The sequence below is a fragment of the Phaethon lepturus genome, unplaced genomic scaffold, assembly GCF_000687285.1.
Source record: "Phaethon lepturus isolate BGI_N335 unplaced genomic scaffold, ASM68728v1 scaffold695, whole genome shotgun sequence".
In the NCBI taxonomy this organism is placed as follows: Eukaryota; Metazoa; Chordata; class Aves; order Phaethontiformes; family Phaethontidae; genus Phaethon; species Phaethon lepturus.
In genome coordinates this window covers 11,406-29,079 of record NW_010542432.1, presented here as the reverse complement: position 1 = coordinate 29,079, position 17,674 = coordinate 11,406, and the positions used below count along the sequence as shown (strand labels likewise).

General features: G+C 39.5%; 1 protein-coding gene across 1 annotated transcript in view; it reads right to left on the bottom strand.

Annotated features, from left to right (window-relative positions):
- NFKB1 (nuclear factor of kappa light polypeptide gene enhancer in B-cells 1) overlaps nucleotides 1–16,597 on the bottom strand; it is a 47,966-nt gene extending 31,369 nt beyond the window's left edge. Inside the window, exons 1-4 of the mRNA XM_010287999.1 lie at nucleotides 16,553–16,597; nucleotides 15,367–15,451; nucleotides 7,542–7,582; nucleotides 4,846–4,944 (exon numbers count right to left, since the gene is read on the bottom strand). Of these exons, the coding sequence (XP_010286301.1) occupies nucleotides 4,846–4,944; nucleotides 7,542–7,582; nucleotides 15,367–15,451; nucleotides 16,553–16,597 (270 nt within the window). The remainder of the gene's footprint in view (nucleotides 1–4,845; nucleotides 4,945–7,541; nucleotides 7,583–15,366; nucleotides 15,452–16,552) is intronic.
- Between the last annotated feature and the right edge of the window lie 1,077 nt (nucleotides 16,598–17,674).

The window sequence follows — 17,674 nt, the reverse complement described above, 5'->3', positions numbered from 1 at the left end:
CGGGGTGTGGGGGTGTGTGTGGAGCAAGTATGCTGCTCCTTTCTTCACCAAGAAGGGTCATCAACAAAGTAACTTAACTAATTTTCCATAAATTCCCCTCCTGAACTTGAAGTATGTGCTGAAACCCCCAATTTCAATAAGAACGCTTATCTGCAAATCCAGGTGTAATTTAGGATAGCCCCAGGACGTGACTAGACGGGCAGTTCTCCTGTTCAGGTGGCTGGGTTCAGGGCTGCCTAGCTGGTATGCAGCTTCAATTCGCAAGCTGAACTGCACAATGTCCAAACTCCTTGGCAGAGAGATGGTGCTCATTAGCTTGGGCACACCTCTGAGCAATCGTTACTCAGTCTCTGGGCTGGAGCTGATTTACATCCAGCTCACTGAGAATAGGAAACTTGAGTTTGCAGCCACCCACGTAGATTTGCCCCCAAGGAGATGAAAATTCAGGACATTTCTTTCACACCGCTATTTTCAGCAAATTCTTTTCACACCCAAAACTGGATCAAGTACTTCAGTGTAAAACATGAATATGCCTACACTAACATCAGTATGCAAGATAAGGACACACATGGTAAATATGTGAGGAGGCCAGTGGAAATTTTCTGTGCAAGTTTTCTCAAAGTTTTTCAACTACATAAAACCAAACTATGAATAAAAAATGTAGATAGTTAAGTAAGCTGGTGATAATATTAGACAATCTAGTTTTATTCTTTCTTCTTATACTATTGATTGTTTTTTCTCCTGGACAAAAAGCTAATGATGAATAAGGAGCTCAGGAGCTTTGATTTCAACTGTTGTAGACAGTAAAATTTTCCAGCGTTGTGTTACTTACACTAAGCAGATGAAAACAAAATTTAAATGAAGAATTTTAAGTAGCTTTCTACCGTAATCATGAAACTTGTCATGAAATGCAACTTCATTATAACACGTTCAGTATCTACAACTTCTCTGCTCTCCATAACTACATGCAAAATTATATAAAATCCTCTGAAAATGTAAGATGTTTTGTACATGACATTGGGGTTACTGTTAGCAAAGACAGTGTTAAACAAAGGAATATAATTTCATAAAACATAAAGATTAATTATTCCCATTTTCATATTATAGAAAAATACTACTGTTATCTAGACTCCATTTGTTATGACTGTGCTGTTAAAAACAAGAGGTTTTAAACCAATTCCACCTTTCTGGCCAGTGCAGATGTGTAAAGACTGATACTGCAGAACTGCCACACTAACTCCTGACCTATACCATCTCCAAATATGCTATACAGGAGGTGGTTAAATAAGTAATTAACTACCAAAATCTCTTGATTGAAAACATTAGCAAAGTCTTCAGCATTCCAGCCTTTAAATGAATGACACATCTTGATGTGTTCCAGCTCAGCTACAAGTTAGGGACTAGGTATAGGAGAAAAAAAAAGGGGGTGAAGTTGAACAGTCCACATTATGCAAGAGGTCAGATAACGTGTTTTCTTTTGGCCTTCAATACATAATCATACGAAAAGGGAGTAGGGAAACTGCAATGCTTTTTTGTGTACTGAAGATGTCTATTTTCAGGACATCCCAGGGTAGCTACTGGTAACTTACATCAGCTTTCTGTGCAGAGTTGACCAGGCAGAAGAGAGGTCCCAATGTCAGCTGCACTGACCATATCATGGCCAAGATTTAAAGATCTGTCACAAAAACTCTTTTTTACACAGCCAAAGCTCACATTACTGTCCTTTCGCAGCACTGTGATCAACTAGTGGAGTTCAGTGTGAAAGCCTTGGCACAAGAGTGAAAAAAAAAAACACCCCACAAACAAAACAGAAAAAACCCAACGCAACAAAAAATAGCAATTTTCAATTGTGCTCACCTCAGTTATGACAAGGTGAGCACCCTTTGACAAAACACAGAAGAGACTTACAGGAAAAGGTGTGAAACAACTTCTGTCTTTACTGGCACCACTTGAATCAAGAACAGGCACTAACAAGCAACGGCCTTAAGGAATTTACTTGTTGTGTTCCCTTGCCAGCCTCTCCCAGCAGGTGTTGCCATGTGGGGATTTGTACCAGAAAAAAACTAGATGCACACAGTAGGACAAGAGGGAGGGAGGGAGGGGAAGCGACACAAACGTGTGTGTGTGTGTGCACGTAAGCCTTAAATGAAATTAAAATCTGATGATCAATGAAAGCAAAAGGTTTGATGGAATGCCAAAGAACATTTTGCTTTCTAGTTTACTCATGGAGAAATTCGATTTCATGTATAGCTCCTCATTACATATCTCTCTGTCATGCTATTGTGCAACTCATCACACCTTTATAAAGTATAATTTGTTTGGGTTTTTTTTCGGAATATTGATTGGATTGGAATCCAAAGATCTGGCTCAGCTGAGGTAAACTATTTTGTATCTGAACATACCAGTGAAATTTCATTCATTGGTTCATCATTACCATCACAATAGGAAAGGGAAAAGCAAGTAGATCCTTTGCCTGAGCTAGTAATTTTTCACAGGAGTTTTGCAAGGCTATATGAAATTAGCTTTCCCAGCCTCTTCTCAATTCGCAAGACTAACACCCTAGGCTATCTCAGCCAATGCTGACTGTTTTCCATTGAGTCATGCTCATACTGATTCATCATGGAGATGCAACTGTTCCAAACTCCAGCCTTTCTCAAGAACTGCAGAAGAACTACACGCATACTGTGGAAAAGGCTGAGAAGTGGCACACACCAAAACAGAGGCTGACTGCTTGCCACTCTTCCCTCCTCTTCTCTCCCCAGAAAGGAGAGAGTAAGAGATAACACCAGAATTAAAATACATTAACCCTGCTCCTCATGAGACAATCTCTAGTGCAGTAGTTGAAAGAGGTAATGCAACACCAAGACTAAAACTGTCATTAAAGAAACAGTGAAAAGACACAGTGTATCTTTTCCTCACTTCCACAAAAAAAGAACTTGCTGCAAGAACCATACGCAAAGACAGTTCTTCTCTAATCCTAGAATGATTAATCACAGAATCATTAAGGTTGGAAAAGACCTTTAAGATCAAGTCCAACCATCAACCCAACACCACTATGCCCACTAAACCATGTCCTGAAGCGCCATGTTTTTTGAACACTTCCAGTGATGGTGACTCCACCACCTCCCTGGGCAGCCTGTTCCAATGCTTGACTGCTCTCTCAGTGAAGAAATTTTTCCTAATATCCAGTCTAAACCTCCCCTGGCGCAACTTGAGGCCATTTCCTCTCATCCTATCACTAGTTACTTGGGAGAAGAAACCAACACCCACCTCACCACAATCCCCTTTCACACAGCTGTAGAAAGCGATAAGGTTTCCCCTCAGCCTCCTCTTCTCTGCAGTAGTTGAAAGAGGTAATGCAACACCAAGACTAAAACTGTCATTAAAGAAACAGTGAAAAGACACAGTGTATCTTTTCCTCACTTCCACAAAAAAAGAACTTGCTGCAAGAACCATACGCAAAGACAGTTCTTCTCTAATCCTAGAATGATTAATCACAGAATCATTAAGGTTGGAAAAGACCTTTAAGATCAAGTCCAACCATCAACCCAACACCACTATGCCCACTAAACCATGTCCTGAAGCGCCATGTTTTTTGAACACTTCCAGTGATGGTGACTCCACCACCTCCCTGGGCAGCCTGTTCCAATGCTTGACTGCTCTCTCAGTGAAGAAATTTTTCCTAATATCCAGTCTAAACCTCCCCTGGCGCAACTTGAGGCCATTTCCTCTCATCCTATCACTAGTTACTTGGGAGAAGAAACCAACACCCACCTCACCACAATCCCCTTTCACACAGCTGTAGAAAGCGATAAGGTTTCCCCTCAGCCTCCTCTTCTCCAGACTAAACAGCCCCAGTTCCCTCAGCTGCCTCTCATTAAGACTTGTTCTCCAGACCCTTCACCAGTTTCATTGCCCTTCTCTGGACACACTCCAATAACCCAATGTCCTTCTTGTAGTGAGGCGCCCAAAACTGAACACAGCTGGGACCTCAATGCTGTCAGTTTTTTTTTTAATAATGGTGCTGCACAGAAGTTAAAAGCTTGGGAATTTTGTGGGGCACAATCCCTGCCATCATCTCCCAGTGGCACGTGTGCCACTGGGAGAGTGGCTGCCAGGTATACCAGACACTGCTTCACAAGACCTTAACTGCTGCAGGAAGGCTGCCAGCCTCCTGGTGCTGTTGAGCTGCTGGCGCCGCACAGAGTCAGGCTCCTCCAGCCACTGTTACAATCTTTATATTGTGCTAGCACAGAATGTTTCTTTGATTAGCATCCTTGAATTTTTTACAGAGAAAAAAAGCCTCCAAAAACATTCAGCAAACACCTGAACATAATGCTGCTCCTATGAAAATGAGAAGTTTTCCATTGATTTTAAAGGCATTAAGTCCTTAAAAACTTAGTATCCTAGAGATCTTGAATAAGGAGTAACATGAACAGAAAAAGAAGGAAAACTTGGTAAATAGCATCTTAGAGCAAAGTGGAACCAGACTCATGCTTTGCAGTATGCTAGAAGTGGATGGAGTAACTGAGCAGCTCAGGCCTTGATTTATGCTAAAACTGCACCTTAAAGAAGAGTTCCATTAGTGTGCACAAGGGCAGTGAGGTGGTAGGTGCAGGAAAGCTTTACTGCTCAACTACTGGCAGATAAATATGGTGCCAAAATAACTCCACAAATCTGAAGACAACTTCCTTGTCAAAATCAATTACATTTTGAAAGTTGGGACTGAAATGCAGTCAGTCTTGAGTAATTTCATACAAATTCATGTTGATACACAGTAAGGTCCTATACACATACATATGACACTTGCATTCAGTTTGCAAAATTAATGATTTATGTACGTACTTTGACCTGAGGGTATGATTTTTTGTTCTTTTCACTAGAAGCACCAGGAAGTCCACCATGTGAAGGCCCTTCGCATACGTATCGGAAACGAAATCCCCTCTGTGGAAACAAAGGAAAAGAAACTTGAAAGCTTTTTAGAAAAAAATCTAGAGACAAATAGCACACGCATGCACACACGAGTGCGTGTACGCACATACAACTTGCTCAAACAGCCCACAAACAGAAAAGTTACAACTGTTCATTCCTGAAATGCTGTGTGTGTGTTGGTTAACAAAGCACCACTGAACTGCAACCCTGGAGAAACTGTTCTATTCTCACTCTTAACACACAGCAGCAACCTGAAATTTTTCTTTCAGTAAGTGAAGATATTTTGAAGCAGAGATCTATTTATACTGTCAAAACAAGATAAAAATTAAAAGATAGAGAATGCAAGAGCAAATACGCTCTCCCATGATTGCTGCTAGGTAGAGAGAATTGATGCCAATTAATAATCAAGGAAGTCCAAAGCATCATAAAGAAAAGAACAGGGATGAAACAGAAATGGTTCTTCCTTCTGGGAAGAGCATGTGAAAACTGTATTTCTGAGCGGAGTCCAGAAACAGCACAAAAGCTTCAGGGTACTTTGAATGGCTGGGTTTTCATCTCAGGTACATAACTACATGTCTGAATCTACTTTAGGGAACTGCAGGATATTAGCAACCACTCTGGAGTACAGCTGTCCATTTATTCCATTTTTATTTATAGGAAATCACATCCCCTTTACTTTACAGGGTATTCTATAAGGCACAAAAGATGCAACTCTTAAGCAAATGTATTTGGTAACGCTTAATTTTAACTATATTATTTTAACTGTATTATTTCATGTGGCCCGCAACTTTGAATACTTTCAGATCTACTCCCCAGCCCTGCAATTTCAGGCAAAATCCCTGTCTTATATAGAGCTCCCAGTGTCTGTCCAAACAGCACCAGTTAGTGTTGTATCCTTCATGAAGAATCATTCATCTTCTTTCTAAGAGTAGACAACTCTGAATTCAAAGTCTATATTAGCTGACCGTGAACAACATGGTTCAAAAATTACTCAGTAATCATTAGCTTCAATACCTGTCTCACTAAAGCCTTTTCAGTTTAAGAACTTGTCTCCCAGGCAGATGTAAAGATCTGACTTTTATTCAGATACTGACCAAACAATGTAATTCACCATTAAGCACGTATTTGCCTTCCTATAGTGAACTGAGTGACTGAGTATATTGCAAGTGAAGTGCCCAGCTATGATGAGCTTGAACTCCAATTTTCCAAAAGGCAATGCAACATCTGCAGTCATGATGCATGAGATCACCCAGTCTCTCTTCACCTCCATGCCTTTGATCCTACAGATCCAGCAGTCACCTGTGTGGCCTTCCCCAGTCTATTGCCCTTGCCATCCTAGGTAAGTTTTCACACGTACAGTATTACTCCCCCCAGCTGTCTCTTTGCTCCAAAAATGATCAAAAGCACAGCACTCTGCTGATGGATCACTCTCATCACCCTGTTACAAACCATTGCCCAGCTTGCCACTCCACTTACATGCTGAGAAGTCATGCATGGAAGCAATGGTTTCTCCTCAGGTACTGCACACTGTAGGCTGCACCACACAAAGACACAGCCTGATTTGGGATGAACTAAAACAAGGAAGAGGCAGCATATTCTTCCAAGAGCTTACAGTACAATGCTGTTTCACCTATGACCACTGAATTGTCCCTATTCCTGGAGGGATGCTCAAGTACAAAAATGTCTTCAGTGTATCTGAAACAAATATTCCCTACTGCCTCCTACCAGGAAGACTGAGTTGCAGCATGCTTCTGCAGAAGATCAAGAAGGGGATGGGACAGCTTTTAGTCACCCTCTTCCCCCATCTTCTTAACAGCTCCGTAAGGCAAGATTTTATGCAACTAATTGGGAGAGGCAGGAAAGGAGTCTCCATACCATAATAGCTTAAGGAGGAATACTTGTAATTGCTGATGCCACCAGCTGAAGGGGAACCAATACCCTGGCATACTTGAGGGTGATCTTCACCCAGCAATTACTTTGTACATCAGTTGCACGAAAACTAACCAGTGTATTGGGATGACTTGCATACTGTCAGAGAACCGTGTTTGCTACACAGTCACCAAAAAAGTTGCATTTATCTTCATTTTCCTTGGGTTATTCAAAACAGCCAACTGTGATGAAAGGAATCTCAAAGGACAACAGAATTTCTTTACGATGACAAAGCAGAAGTCAAAAGTTCCTGTAACTTGGGAACAGAAGGAAATATTTTCATTCTTTCTTTCATGTGTTTCAAGAAACACGAAACAAACTCTAACAATCTTCCATGCTTGGTCTAATCATTTATGTTTCAAAATACCAGGGTACTGTTAAGAGTCACTTCTAAGATGAACAGTTTATACTTAGCAAGATTTTTTTTTTTTAACGTTCCCCCCCCCGATTTTTGTCTTATGACACTTTCAGAGAGGCACAAAGATGAAAACAGAGCAAAACAGGAAACGATGTAACTACAAAAGTGAGAGGAAAAACTGCTTATGGTTAAGTGCCACATTTGTTATGAGAGTTCAACCTCTTCAATACTTTCTTCCCCATCTTAAGTCATAATTTTATTCAAAGATGAATATAGTGACATAGCTACCTTAAGAATTTTCAAAATGTAGTGTTGTTCTTACCTGTTTTGGCTGTTCTATGATTTGAAGATATGGTCCATCTGCTAACATAAAGAAAGAAAAAGTCATAATAGAAATTATATTCCTATTACAATAACATGTACATTGCAGGGGTAAAATTTATGTCCTTGCATGTCTTGAGATAAAATTTCTGAGAGCACCTAAACATCTTCAGAACTTACATTTTAATAAATAATTTAATCACTTAGCAGTTCACAAAGATTAGAGGATTAAGAAGGGAAAGACTAACTCAAAAAAGTTAATTTTAGCTCCGAGGGCCTAAATGGGCAACTCTGATCACTCAGTTAAGACTCGCAAGGGTGAGTAAGAACAGGATCCTCCCCTTGCCACTGACAAGCAGCCTGGCCTTCCTGAGCTAAGGTTAACTTTTGTATTTAACCCCCTTGGGCTCTAAAGACTATACGCATAAGCTTTTGGCTCTAGGGCTTCCTACTGAATAGGTGCTTTTGAACGTCTCGAGATAGCCAATGGGAAGCTCTGAGGTATGGGAATATAGGAGGAATTTAAGCTGTCTCAACATGCCCCAACAGTCAGAACTGCTTTCAAAAAAAACCCTGGAATTGAGGAGACTAAACAATTTACATTCTTTTAATAATTCCAGGTACACTCTTAAATATACTGTTCTGCTGTGCCTCTAAAAACACTGAACACACTCTATTTGACTACAGATGTAGACTCCATAATGAGATCCATCTTTAAGCATGATGCCAATACGTATGATTATGTTCCACTAAAATTCTATCTGTGTCTTTCAAAGAAGGCTTCCTTAAACAAGCTTTCAGTCTTGCATCGCTCCCTGAACGGTGGCTAACTTCATACCATAAACCTCATTCAAAATTCAACAGTTTAAATTGCCTTTGAGCAGGCCCTAAATCCAATGAGAACTCGGTGCCACCAGAGTTAGGAATTCATCACCTGACTAAAGCTTAGCTCCAACTCTAACCGTTTACATTATTTACATCGAGAAGGAAAGCTCTCTCGTTGGATGGCTGTGAAATACCTCTTAAAATGCAAGCCACTCTGAAAATGACAGTTCTGAGAGGTATGATTTCTTCCATCCCTTTTGCTAAACAGAGAAGAAGATTTGGATTTCAATGCTAAAAATTCAACCGTTATCAAAGCAGATCCCAAACGACAAGTCTCACTGTGAATACCTACTGTGAATACCTATTTTGCCAGCTTTATTCCTGTTGGAATTATGTATCATCACTTATACTCTATTAAAGGTATTAATGCTAAGGCATCAAGCAAGCTTCCTGGGACACGTGAAACCTCCAAAGCAGACAAGCCATAGCTATGTGGCAGAGCCTGCAAGCATATAAAGCATACTGTGCCCTGCCAACATCCAGGTGTGATCTGCCTTCCAACAATTGCACTATGTGCAAGTACCACACCATCCAGCTACCTCAACTAGCTAGTAATTGGCTTCAGCACAGAACTACATACCTGCCTCACCTTTAGTTTGTCAATAGGCCTAATGTTCATTGATAATTAAAAATGTCAGAGGACTCATTAATTTACAGTTTGTAGTATGACTACATGCATCTTTCTCAGCTCCACAACACAACTTCACTTTAATAAAACAGACCTTCATGTCTTTACTCAGCACAGGTCTTAACTCAACAGGCTTCTCTGAAACTGAAAGATTTGATAACTATGCTAACAGATGGAATTAGCAATTTGCTGCTGAAGTTAGCTGACTCAGCAACCAAGTGCCAAAGTTATATCGCAAATGCCAGTCACAATAATTTCACATATAAAGATCATTTATTTCCCAAGTCCAAAGCTCTTCCTGTGAAGAAGTAAACAGTGCTACAATTAAAATATTAAATCACGCAAAACAATTGCCTGAAGACCATATACACATCACCTTACATTAGAAAGCATGAAAAACAGTTTGGACTTCAGAAACTTTGAAAGGCATAGAGTAGTATTGAGCTTTGGTGTGGTGTTACGTTTCAGTTTTTGCCTGTAACATGAAGTCAAGATGAGTCGAGCTGGGTTTAAGCATTGTATCGGCACTTAAATTTAAGACCTCTGTACACAGAACTGCAACTCTCCTCATGCTTTGGGCATCTAAAATTTTATAATTTAACAATCCAGAGGTGTTTCATCTTCTGGGCACTGGCAGAAATAATGCACCTAAATTGCAACTATGTAGTTCAACTTTCAACCAAGCCTCCAGGTCAGGATCTGCCAAGTACTTGTTCTTTGGCTGTTCTCCCCTTAGGAGTTCGTTTTCAAGGCATATACATTGGATTAGTATTGGCACAAAATACTATTGCTTTCTCTTAAACATTAGCCAGAAAAGGAAGCACTCTTTTATCCAACAGCTAAGTGGCTGCAGCAGTTCCCCAGGATGCAGCAGACCCAGATTCCAACTTCTCCTCAGCATCAGGAAATTCAAACTCCTGAGCGGGATATACACTGTACTGGCATATTGGAAAGCTCAAGGGAAATTCTTCATACTGCTGAAAGTTTCACCTTGCATGGCCCTTGTGAAAATGTAGGACTGTGGTTCTTATGCTCCCTTGGAAAAAAGCTTATAAAAAACATACAAATACACTGATACAAAAAATCAAGATATCTTACATACTAATACTCAGAAAGTGCAAAAAAGGTGCAGTGTAAATGTACAAAGGCAAATCAGACGTCTGTTATCATTAATCCAGATTATATAAATAATATACCAATGTACTTAAAACAAAGTTTTGTGAGGTCTTATTTTAAAATTTGGGGTTTGTGACTAAACATTTTCTTTTTTACAATGACTAATTCTCTGGTATAGCATCTGAACCAGATCCATGTAAGAGTACAGAGAAGGCACTTAATTACATCTGAAATGCTATTTAAAAATAAAGCAGCAATATTCAAGGTAACTTCCAAGCATAAATGGAATATTATTTTGACTACAAAAAGGATTTTATTTAGTGAAAGGTCTCATACAGCTGTCTTAACTAAACTCTGAATACTTTCCAGAAGTACATTAGACAGACAGCCTAACATTGGCTATGTGTGGTTCCTTCTTTCTCTCTCTCATCCTTTCCTGTGGGGAAAAGAAAAGATGTTTAGTGTTTTGCACAGGGAAGTTTTTAATATTTAGTTTCTATTAGTAGGCATGTCTGGTCTAAGCAGAGAGCAGCAACCTGAAGATGTACAGCTTCTAAGAGGAACTAATAATGAGAAAATTTGTGACGATCTTTTGTACTTCTGTTCTAGGTTGGAAAGTTGCTTGCTTCAAGTTCTTTTTTAATGAGCAACCCCCTTTTAGGTGTTAAACAACCACAAGAAGGAACGCTACTTAATGCATAGCTTCAGTTCTACTTTTGCCCCACAGAGATGCTGAAGTGGCATACTGTCATGGAGCTGGCCTCTAGACGGTTGCCAAGAGCCAATTTTTAACATGAGCACTCCTCACGATTTGCCTGGCACTGCTGCAGTCAGGAGGGCTAAGAACTGCCGCTAAAACATGCAGTCCTCCAGCCTGGAGGGGGTTTGGTGCAGACTGCCACATCCTGGCTATGCTTCAGTGCTTCCTTTTCTGTCTTCTCGCCCCGGTCGCCACAGACTGATTCGCATCCCACTGCCTCCCCTCCAGCCTGAGTCACAGTCCCACTTCCCCACATCTTCTTCAACTGCTACATTTCTTCATTTTCCTTCCTGCCTGAGTCAGAGGCCCTCCTGCATCTTGACACTCCCACCACTTACGTTTTTTTTCTTCATCTTGAGAGGCCTCACCCTGCACACACTTCCCAAAGGAGCACCCATCTTAGGCTCCCTCTTGGTTCCTTCTTCCCATCATAGCAAAGTCAAGAAAAAAGGGGTCTGTGAGGTTGGCAGGATATGCCTGCAAGCCTGGCAGCGCCACAGGACTAGTGGGGTCCTTTATCTAACAGCTTACCTAGTACCTAAAGCCATTCAATTTAACCTGCAACCAGCTGTGGTCAAGTCCCCCCCTCACCTCCTCTCTGCTAGTGGGTCCCTCCGAACAGGCCTCTCACCTCTGTCATTACTTGTGTGCTCTTTTGCTTGGTGGACATGGATGAAAATGCTCATAGCATCTAGGTTTTGATTGTTAAATCGAATACCAACCCTCTTGTGTGCATCCTGGCAGTGGTACCTTGTTGTTAAAAACTCAAGACTATCCTTCCAGAAGGCCTGTCGTAGCATTTGTACGTCCCCCCCTCAGGGATTCACCTGCACAGCCACACTCTCTGCATATCCGCTCTGTTCATCTCAGTTCAGAGGACGATGTTTAAAGCAAGCAGCACACAGGCTCTGCTTAACCTCTCTCTTCCCTCAGTTCACTCTTCAAAATACAAGCACAGAAGATCTAGAAACACCACCAGAAGCATTATGCAAGTCTGCTCATGCTTCTGAGGATTAGGGCCACTGCTATGGGACAGGGAAAATGAATGCTCATCTAGTTTTTAATGATGGTGAAGCTTCCTTGAATCTCTAACATTACCTCTCTCTGAAAAAATATGAAGTAAAGTTTTTTCTTAGTGCCTTCTTTTTCCCCTCTATGCTTTTCTCATTTCTCAACAACAAGCATCACACAGGGCTGGGCAGAAGAGGTTAAAGAAATACCAGAAAAATGTAATTTTAGCAGCCTCCAGGCAATACTGTTCAGCTGCTGCTGATGGCCCTGCTTCAACTCCACAGGCTTAAAAACACAACACCTTAATGCCAACAGCTGGCTAGACCAGAGGCCCTAAAACCCGAAACAATTAACCAGTTCCCAAAACCTTCTCTAACTGGCACAGATTGCTATGTTACATGGTTGTAGACGGCCTTGTATAAGCAGGAGGAGGTAAGAAACACCTAAAATTTTAAAACGCTTTACTCAGAGCTCTGCCCATTTCCTCTCCAATTTAAGGCATCGCTTTGTCCCTCCACTACACAGTGGACATCACACTGATGCGTATCTGCTTTTACGCTGCCTAAATGCCTGCCGTGGATAATGCTCCCTCCATCCCTGACGCCACTGAGGATTAGTACCGAACTCTCAAAGGCAGGATACTCCCCAACGAGCCAGAGGCAGCTGACTTCAGGACGTACTGCCCTTGCTGCCGGTGGTGTTTTAAACACACAGCTCAGTCCTGCAGTTTGCACTGTTATGGCATTTGTTACAGATAGATCCTTTTGTCACCAAAGGCACACAGAGACTATTTCTCTTTCTAGATTTAGATGTAAATGTAGAACTTGAACCACATAACTACCTACTACAGCTTTAGAGCCAAAATAGCCAAGCCTAATTATTACTTAAAACTGACATATGAGAGATAGAAAAAGAAGTGAGCAAACACGCTTGAGCGCTGACAACCTCATTGAGAAAATCCTCATCCTGACATCTCAAAGGTTTTCTACTATTACTGTAAATATTAATGTAACAGCAGAACATCAATCATCAGGAAGTCCCCAAATTCCCCAGCTATTTGTTAATTCAGCCATGCTGGCATGACACTGCAATCTACAGTTATACATTAAACCTGCCTGCCAATGGAGTAGGTCTGACATTGCGCAGGTATGAATACACAGAGTGCAAGCTGTAGGCACCATACCAAATCATGAGGAACAACTAACGTCTTTGGTTCTTTCTGTTTAAATCGTCCAACTGCCCTAGAGAAAAATCCTTTTTCCAACATTTATTTCACCTTCTCCATATCTCAGCTAGAAGTACTTTTGGAAAATTCTGCATGAATTTTTAACTGGCCTTGCTGTGTAGAGAGAAGTCATTAGTTCCTGCTTGTAAACAACTAAAGCTTAATACATAAATTATTATATTACCTTATAACTGAAGAGCTAGACCATAGTAACAACACAACATAGTTTCAAACGGGGGGGGAAGTAAGCATTATAGTGATACTACTCAAGAAAAAAAAGTCACTATGGTATCATCAGATGCCATTGAAATAATCAACCTTTTCTAAAACTTATGATTAACTTTTTGTTTGATAATCTGAAATCCACGATCCTTTATTAAATCCCATTTTGCACACAGGGAACTTGCCACCTATAGTGCAGCAGTAGACAAGAGCAGTGCCACTAAAAAAGGAGGCCTTTCCTAAGCAATTTCGCAAATTAAGGATAGAGTTAGACTTAGCCCAGTAGGAGTTTTCTGAGACTGCGCAACTCAGTGAACTCTTGACTCCCCCATACCGTTTTAAAAACAGCTGTTTTCTCGTTTAGACAGGACATAGATATCTGAAAATCAGTTTTATATATCTGAATAATTTGTATGTAATGAGTCTGGCATGAGGAGTACAGACTAAGCTTAAAAAGTATGTTTAGCAGAAATCATTATGGGGAAATCAGAATTCCAATAACCTTATTTGTTCCACAGAAACTGTGGGAGAACAGTGGAAAAAAAACCCTTGGTATACAATGAACAAGCCCTTTAAATCCTACACAGATGAATCTTACTGAACAACTTTATCTGCCTTAATAAAAACACACTGCAAACAAATGATTGCAACATTAATTTGTCGGATGCTTGTCCATATTTGCCAAGACCTTTGCTCACCAGAACATTTTATCTTGAAACAAAATTATCTGTACCATATGTGTTTCTTGATCCTTCCTTGCTACTATTCAGTCAAGAAAAGTGAAGTATGGTTTAAACCAGGAAACACTGTAACAGTAAACATGCCTTAATTTTTATTTTTAAATCAGCATTTATTGTTACTTTAGGGGGGAATTTTACCTATGAAGTAAAAAGCTAATTGCTTATTTCATTTTACCCTTCACACCTTCACTGCTGTCAAGTGTATCAAATATTGCAAACAGAAGTGACTTGCATTTTCAACAAAAGAAAGCAACCTGCAATACAGAATACACCAGCTACATCCCGATACAACAGAGTCAAACAAATCAACAACAGAAAGTTGTCATGTTAAAAGACATTAATAGCCATATTGGAGATATATTATTGCAGATAATATATTGAGAAAAACCTCATATGCTTAAATAACTTTTTATTTCTGCATAGAACTTATGTAGAATAGAACACAGAACATCTACACAGGAGAAACAAGAGTTTTCTAAATTCAAGCAAGAAGTAATACTTATAAAGAAATTTAATAAGCAAAACCAGACCAAGGCTGATCAAGCAGCTAATACTGGCTGCGATATAATATGCTTCTATTTGATATTCCTGTTCCAGGACCATACTGGAAGAACTTCGTATCAGACCTCTGCAGAGTACTATTTGCTTGTTTTCAGCAGTTGGTTGCAAAATTTGTCTCTGAACTTTCAAACTAGTGTTATTATTCAGGAAATTGTCAGGTACTTTTAATACCAGACTGCCGCTTTACAGGAAACTGAGAAGTCACCAAGGAAAAACACATTTGAATTATACAGGAAGCTGAATATACTCTACATTTTATTAGTGAAAAACAAGAACCTTAAGAAGTCTTACAACAAATGAAACACTGTTCAAAAGAAATAAATGTTGATGTTGCACTCTGAAAACTAGCAATACAAACATGTAGGTCACTGAAGATGCAGACTTAGAAAAAAAATACAAAATAATTGACAAAAGCAGGTCACTCAAAGCTTAACTAATTGAAACTTTCAGTTTCTGTATAAGCCAAAAGAAAATCAGATTTGCTTCACTGTTGAAAGTTTCACGAAGGTAAGAAAGAGATGCATAAGGGTGTAATAAAAAGTCTAGCTGACAACTTTGGGACCTAGTACTATGAAATACAAGAGTGTAAACAAAAAAAGACTCTGAAAAGAACTTCACAAAAAAACCCCAAACTGGAAGAAACAGCAGGACAATAGCACAAACAGCAACGATTCCTACCTGTTCGTAGTGGTAAGTCTGAAGTGATGTAATTTGTATTACTAAATAATGCATTCATTCCCATGAACTGATCCATTGCAAACATCTATATTGAAAGAAAATACACTCTTCATTACTACATATATACATCATTTCATAAAGCAAAGACTTTCAAAGTTCTCTGCAAATATTGAGACTGCAAACACCCCGGTGCAGTATGTAAACTTTTTATATCTATTGTATTTTTGCTGGAAAAGCTGATAGTACTGACCAAGTTTCACCAGTGTCATGAGACCACACTGAGCTCAGCACAGTTTCTAAGCATGCATTTTGCTTACATTCACTAACAACTATATATTCAAAAGAGCTTACAAGATAAATTCTAAAAATCTGACCCTAGATGGTCCCAATGCCTTGCTGAGAACCTGTGAGTTTTCATTTCCACTTCTGTGATTAAACCCCATCAGAATATATTCCTTATGTAAATATATTTACAAGTTCTAATGAAAGAAAACAGTATACCCAAGTTAAAAGTTTTTGGGTTTTTTTTTGAACGCTGACATGTCTTAACTCACTGTAATTGTTGTCAAGTATAAATTTATCTTCTTCCAAAGTGGAGCAAGGACAAAGGAGAAAATAGTTTCTTTTTCAAAATGAAAGTGAGTAGAAATGATCTGTTTTTCACCCAAGCACCATTCTCGCAATTCAAACGAATCATGAAATGACCTAATGAGATCAGGAAGAGCTTCTGAAGAGCGAGGCCTACTGATCTGTGTGAGCGAAGGAACATTTTAGTCATCAATATCAATGCAAATTTCACAAAAAAGGATACAAAGGAGCCTTTTAGGGAATAAGGAGCTTTATTCTCAGATAAAGTCCAATGTCCACCACAGAAGAAATTTCAGAGCAAGTGTCACGGGCAGACAGCATAAAAATGAGTATTTTTTCAATTGCTTCTTTCAGCAGGCCTAGCTTTCCTTTTCATTTCACCCATTTCATCAGTGGCAAGGCACTTTACAGGTCACATGAAAACACATTAGAGAGGAAACAACCTAGATTTCCCCAAACCCGATTTCTGCCAATAGCTAGAATGTGTTTATATCTCCATGTTGTTAAGCCTAGGAAATGACAGGACAATACGAGAGGAAGCCAAACCAGAGACCTAGAAGAGAATACCAGGGTACTGAATGTACACAAATCCACTTACTTGGGGATCAGACACTCCCATAATATAGGAATCTTCTCCTGCCATTTTAAGTCCTGAAACACAAAAACATGATCAGAACTCTCTTTTTTTTCAATGTACAGCAACAGAGAAAGTTGAAAAACATTGGAGTTAAAAGCCCCATCTCTGACCCTTCTTAGTTTACTAATGATGTTAATGATTTCTAAAATACTCTTAAAATTTCTCAGTATTTGCAAGGGGCAGGCAACAGCTAGGATTATCCATTGCCTGCTCCCAAGCAACTAAAAATTACAGTCAATGTCCTGAAGTAAAAGTTTATTAAAATCAGGAATTAATTTGTTTCTGTCTTTGCTCTGACTATTCTGCTATTAGAATTTAGGCAAAATCATTATTATGATTATTAATTATTTTATTCAGAGATTACATGTCTTTTTAGCAAAAGCTGGACTCTGCTTTTTTATACAATAGAAAGACTTCTGAGCTTTCAGGAATGAACTCTAATGGTTTTCTTGTGAAGTATTACTAAATGCAAGATAAAGATGCCCGAGAAAGAACATCCTTTTTTTTTTTTTTTAAATAAAAACAGGAATCAAACATAAACTAATTCTGGACACCTTTATTTCCAGCGGTCCACAAGTGTTTGGCACCCACAACAACTCAGTGCTGACAATGACAATTATGTATGTACAACATACCTAACCCTCTCTCACAGGTCTACACGTAAATGCTGGACACTGGGAAAGTTTAGTCTGGCTTAGTTTTCCTGGGGCCAGCAGCAGAGCCTGGAAATTTTCTTAGGAATTTATTAGGTCTATCATAAAAGATTAGCATTATTTCCTTTCATGTAGATACTATTGAAAGAATGACAATTTCACTTATGTTGATCTTACTAAAAAAGGCTCTCCAAGGGAACATCTGAAAATAATTGCAGTGACTATTTCAAGAGACTCATGTCTGCACACAAGCAGACACCTTAAATAAGCTTAATAACTAGCAGAAGATAGAAATGTGTTACTGGTCCTCAATATTCCACCACAATGAACATAAGCCATGTTTTCCAGCAAAGCAAACTCTGAAAATCTACCGCTCTGTGAAAGAGAGTGGCAAGCAATCAATAAACCAGTAAAGAAAAACTGAGTCACT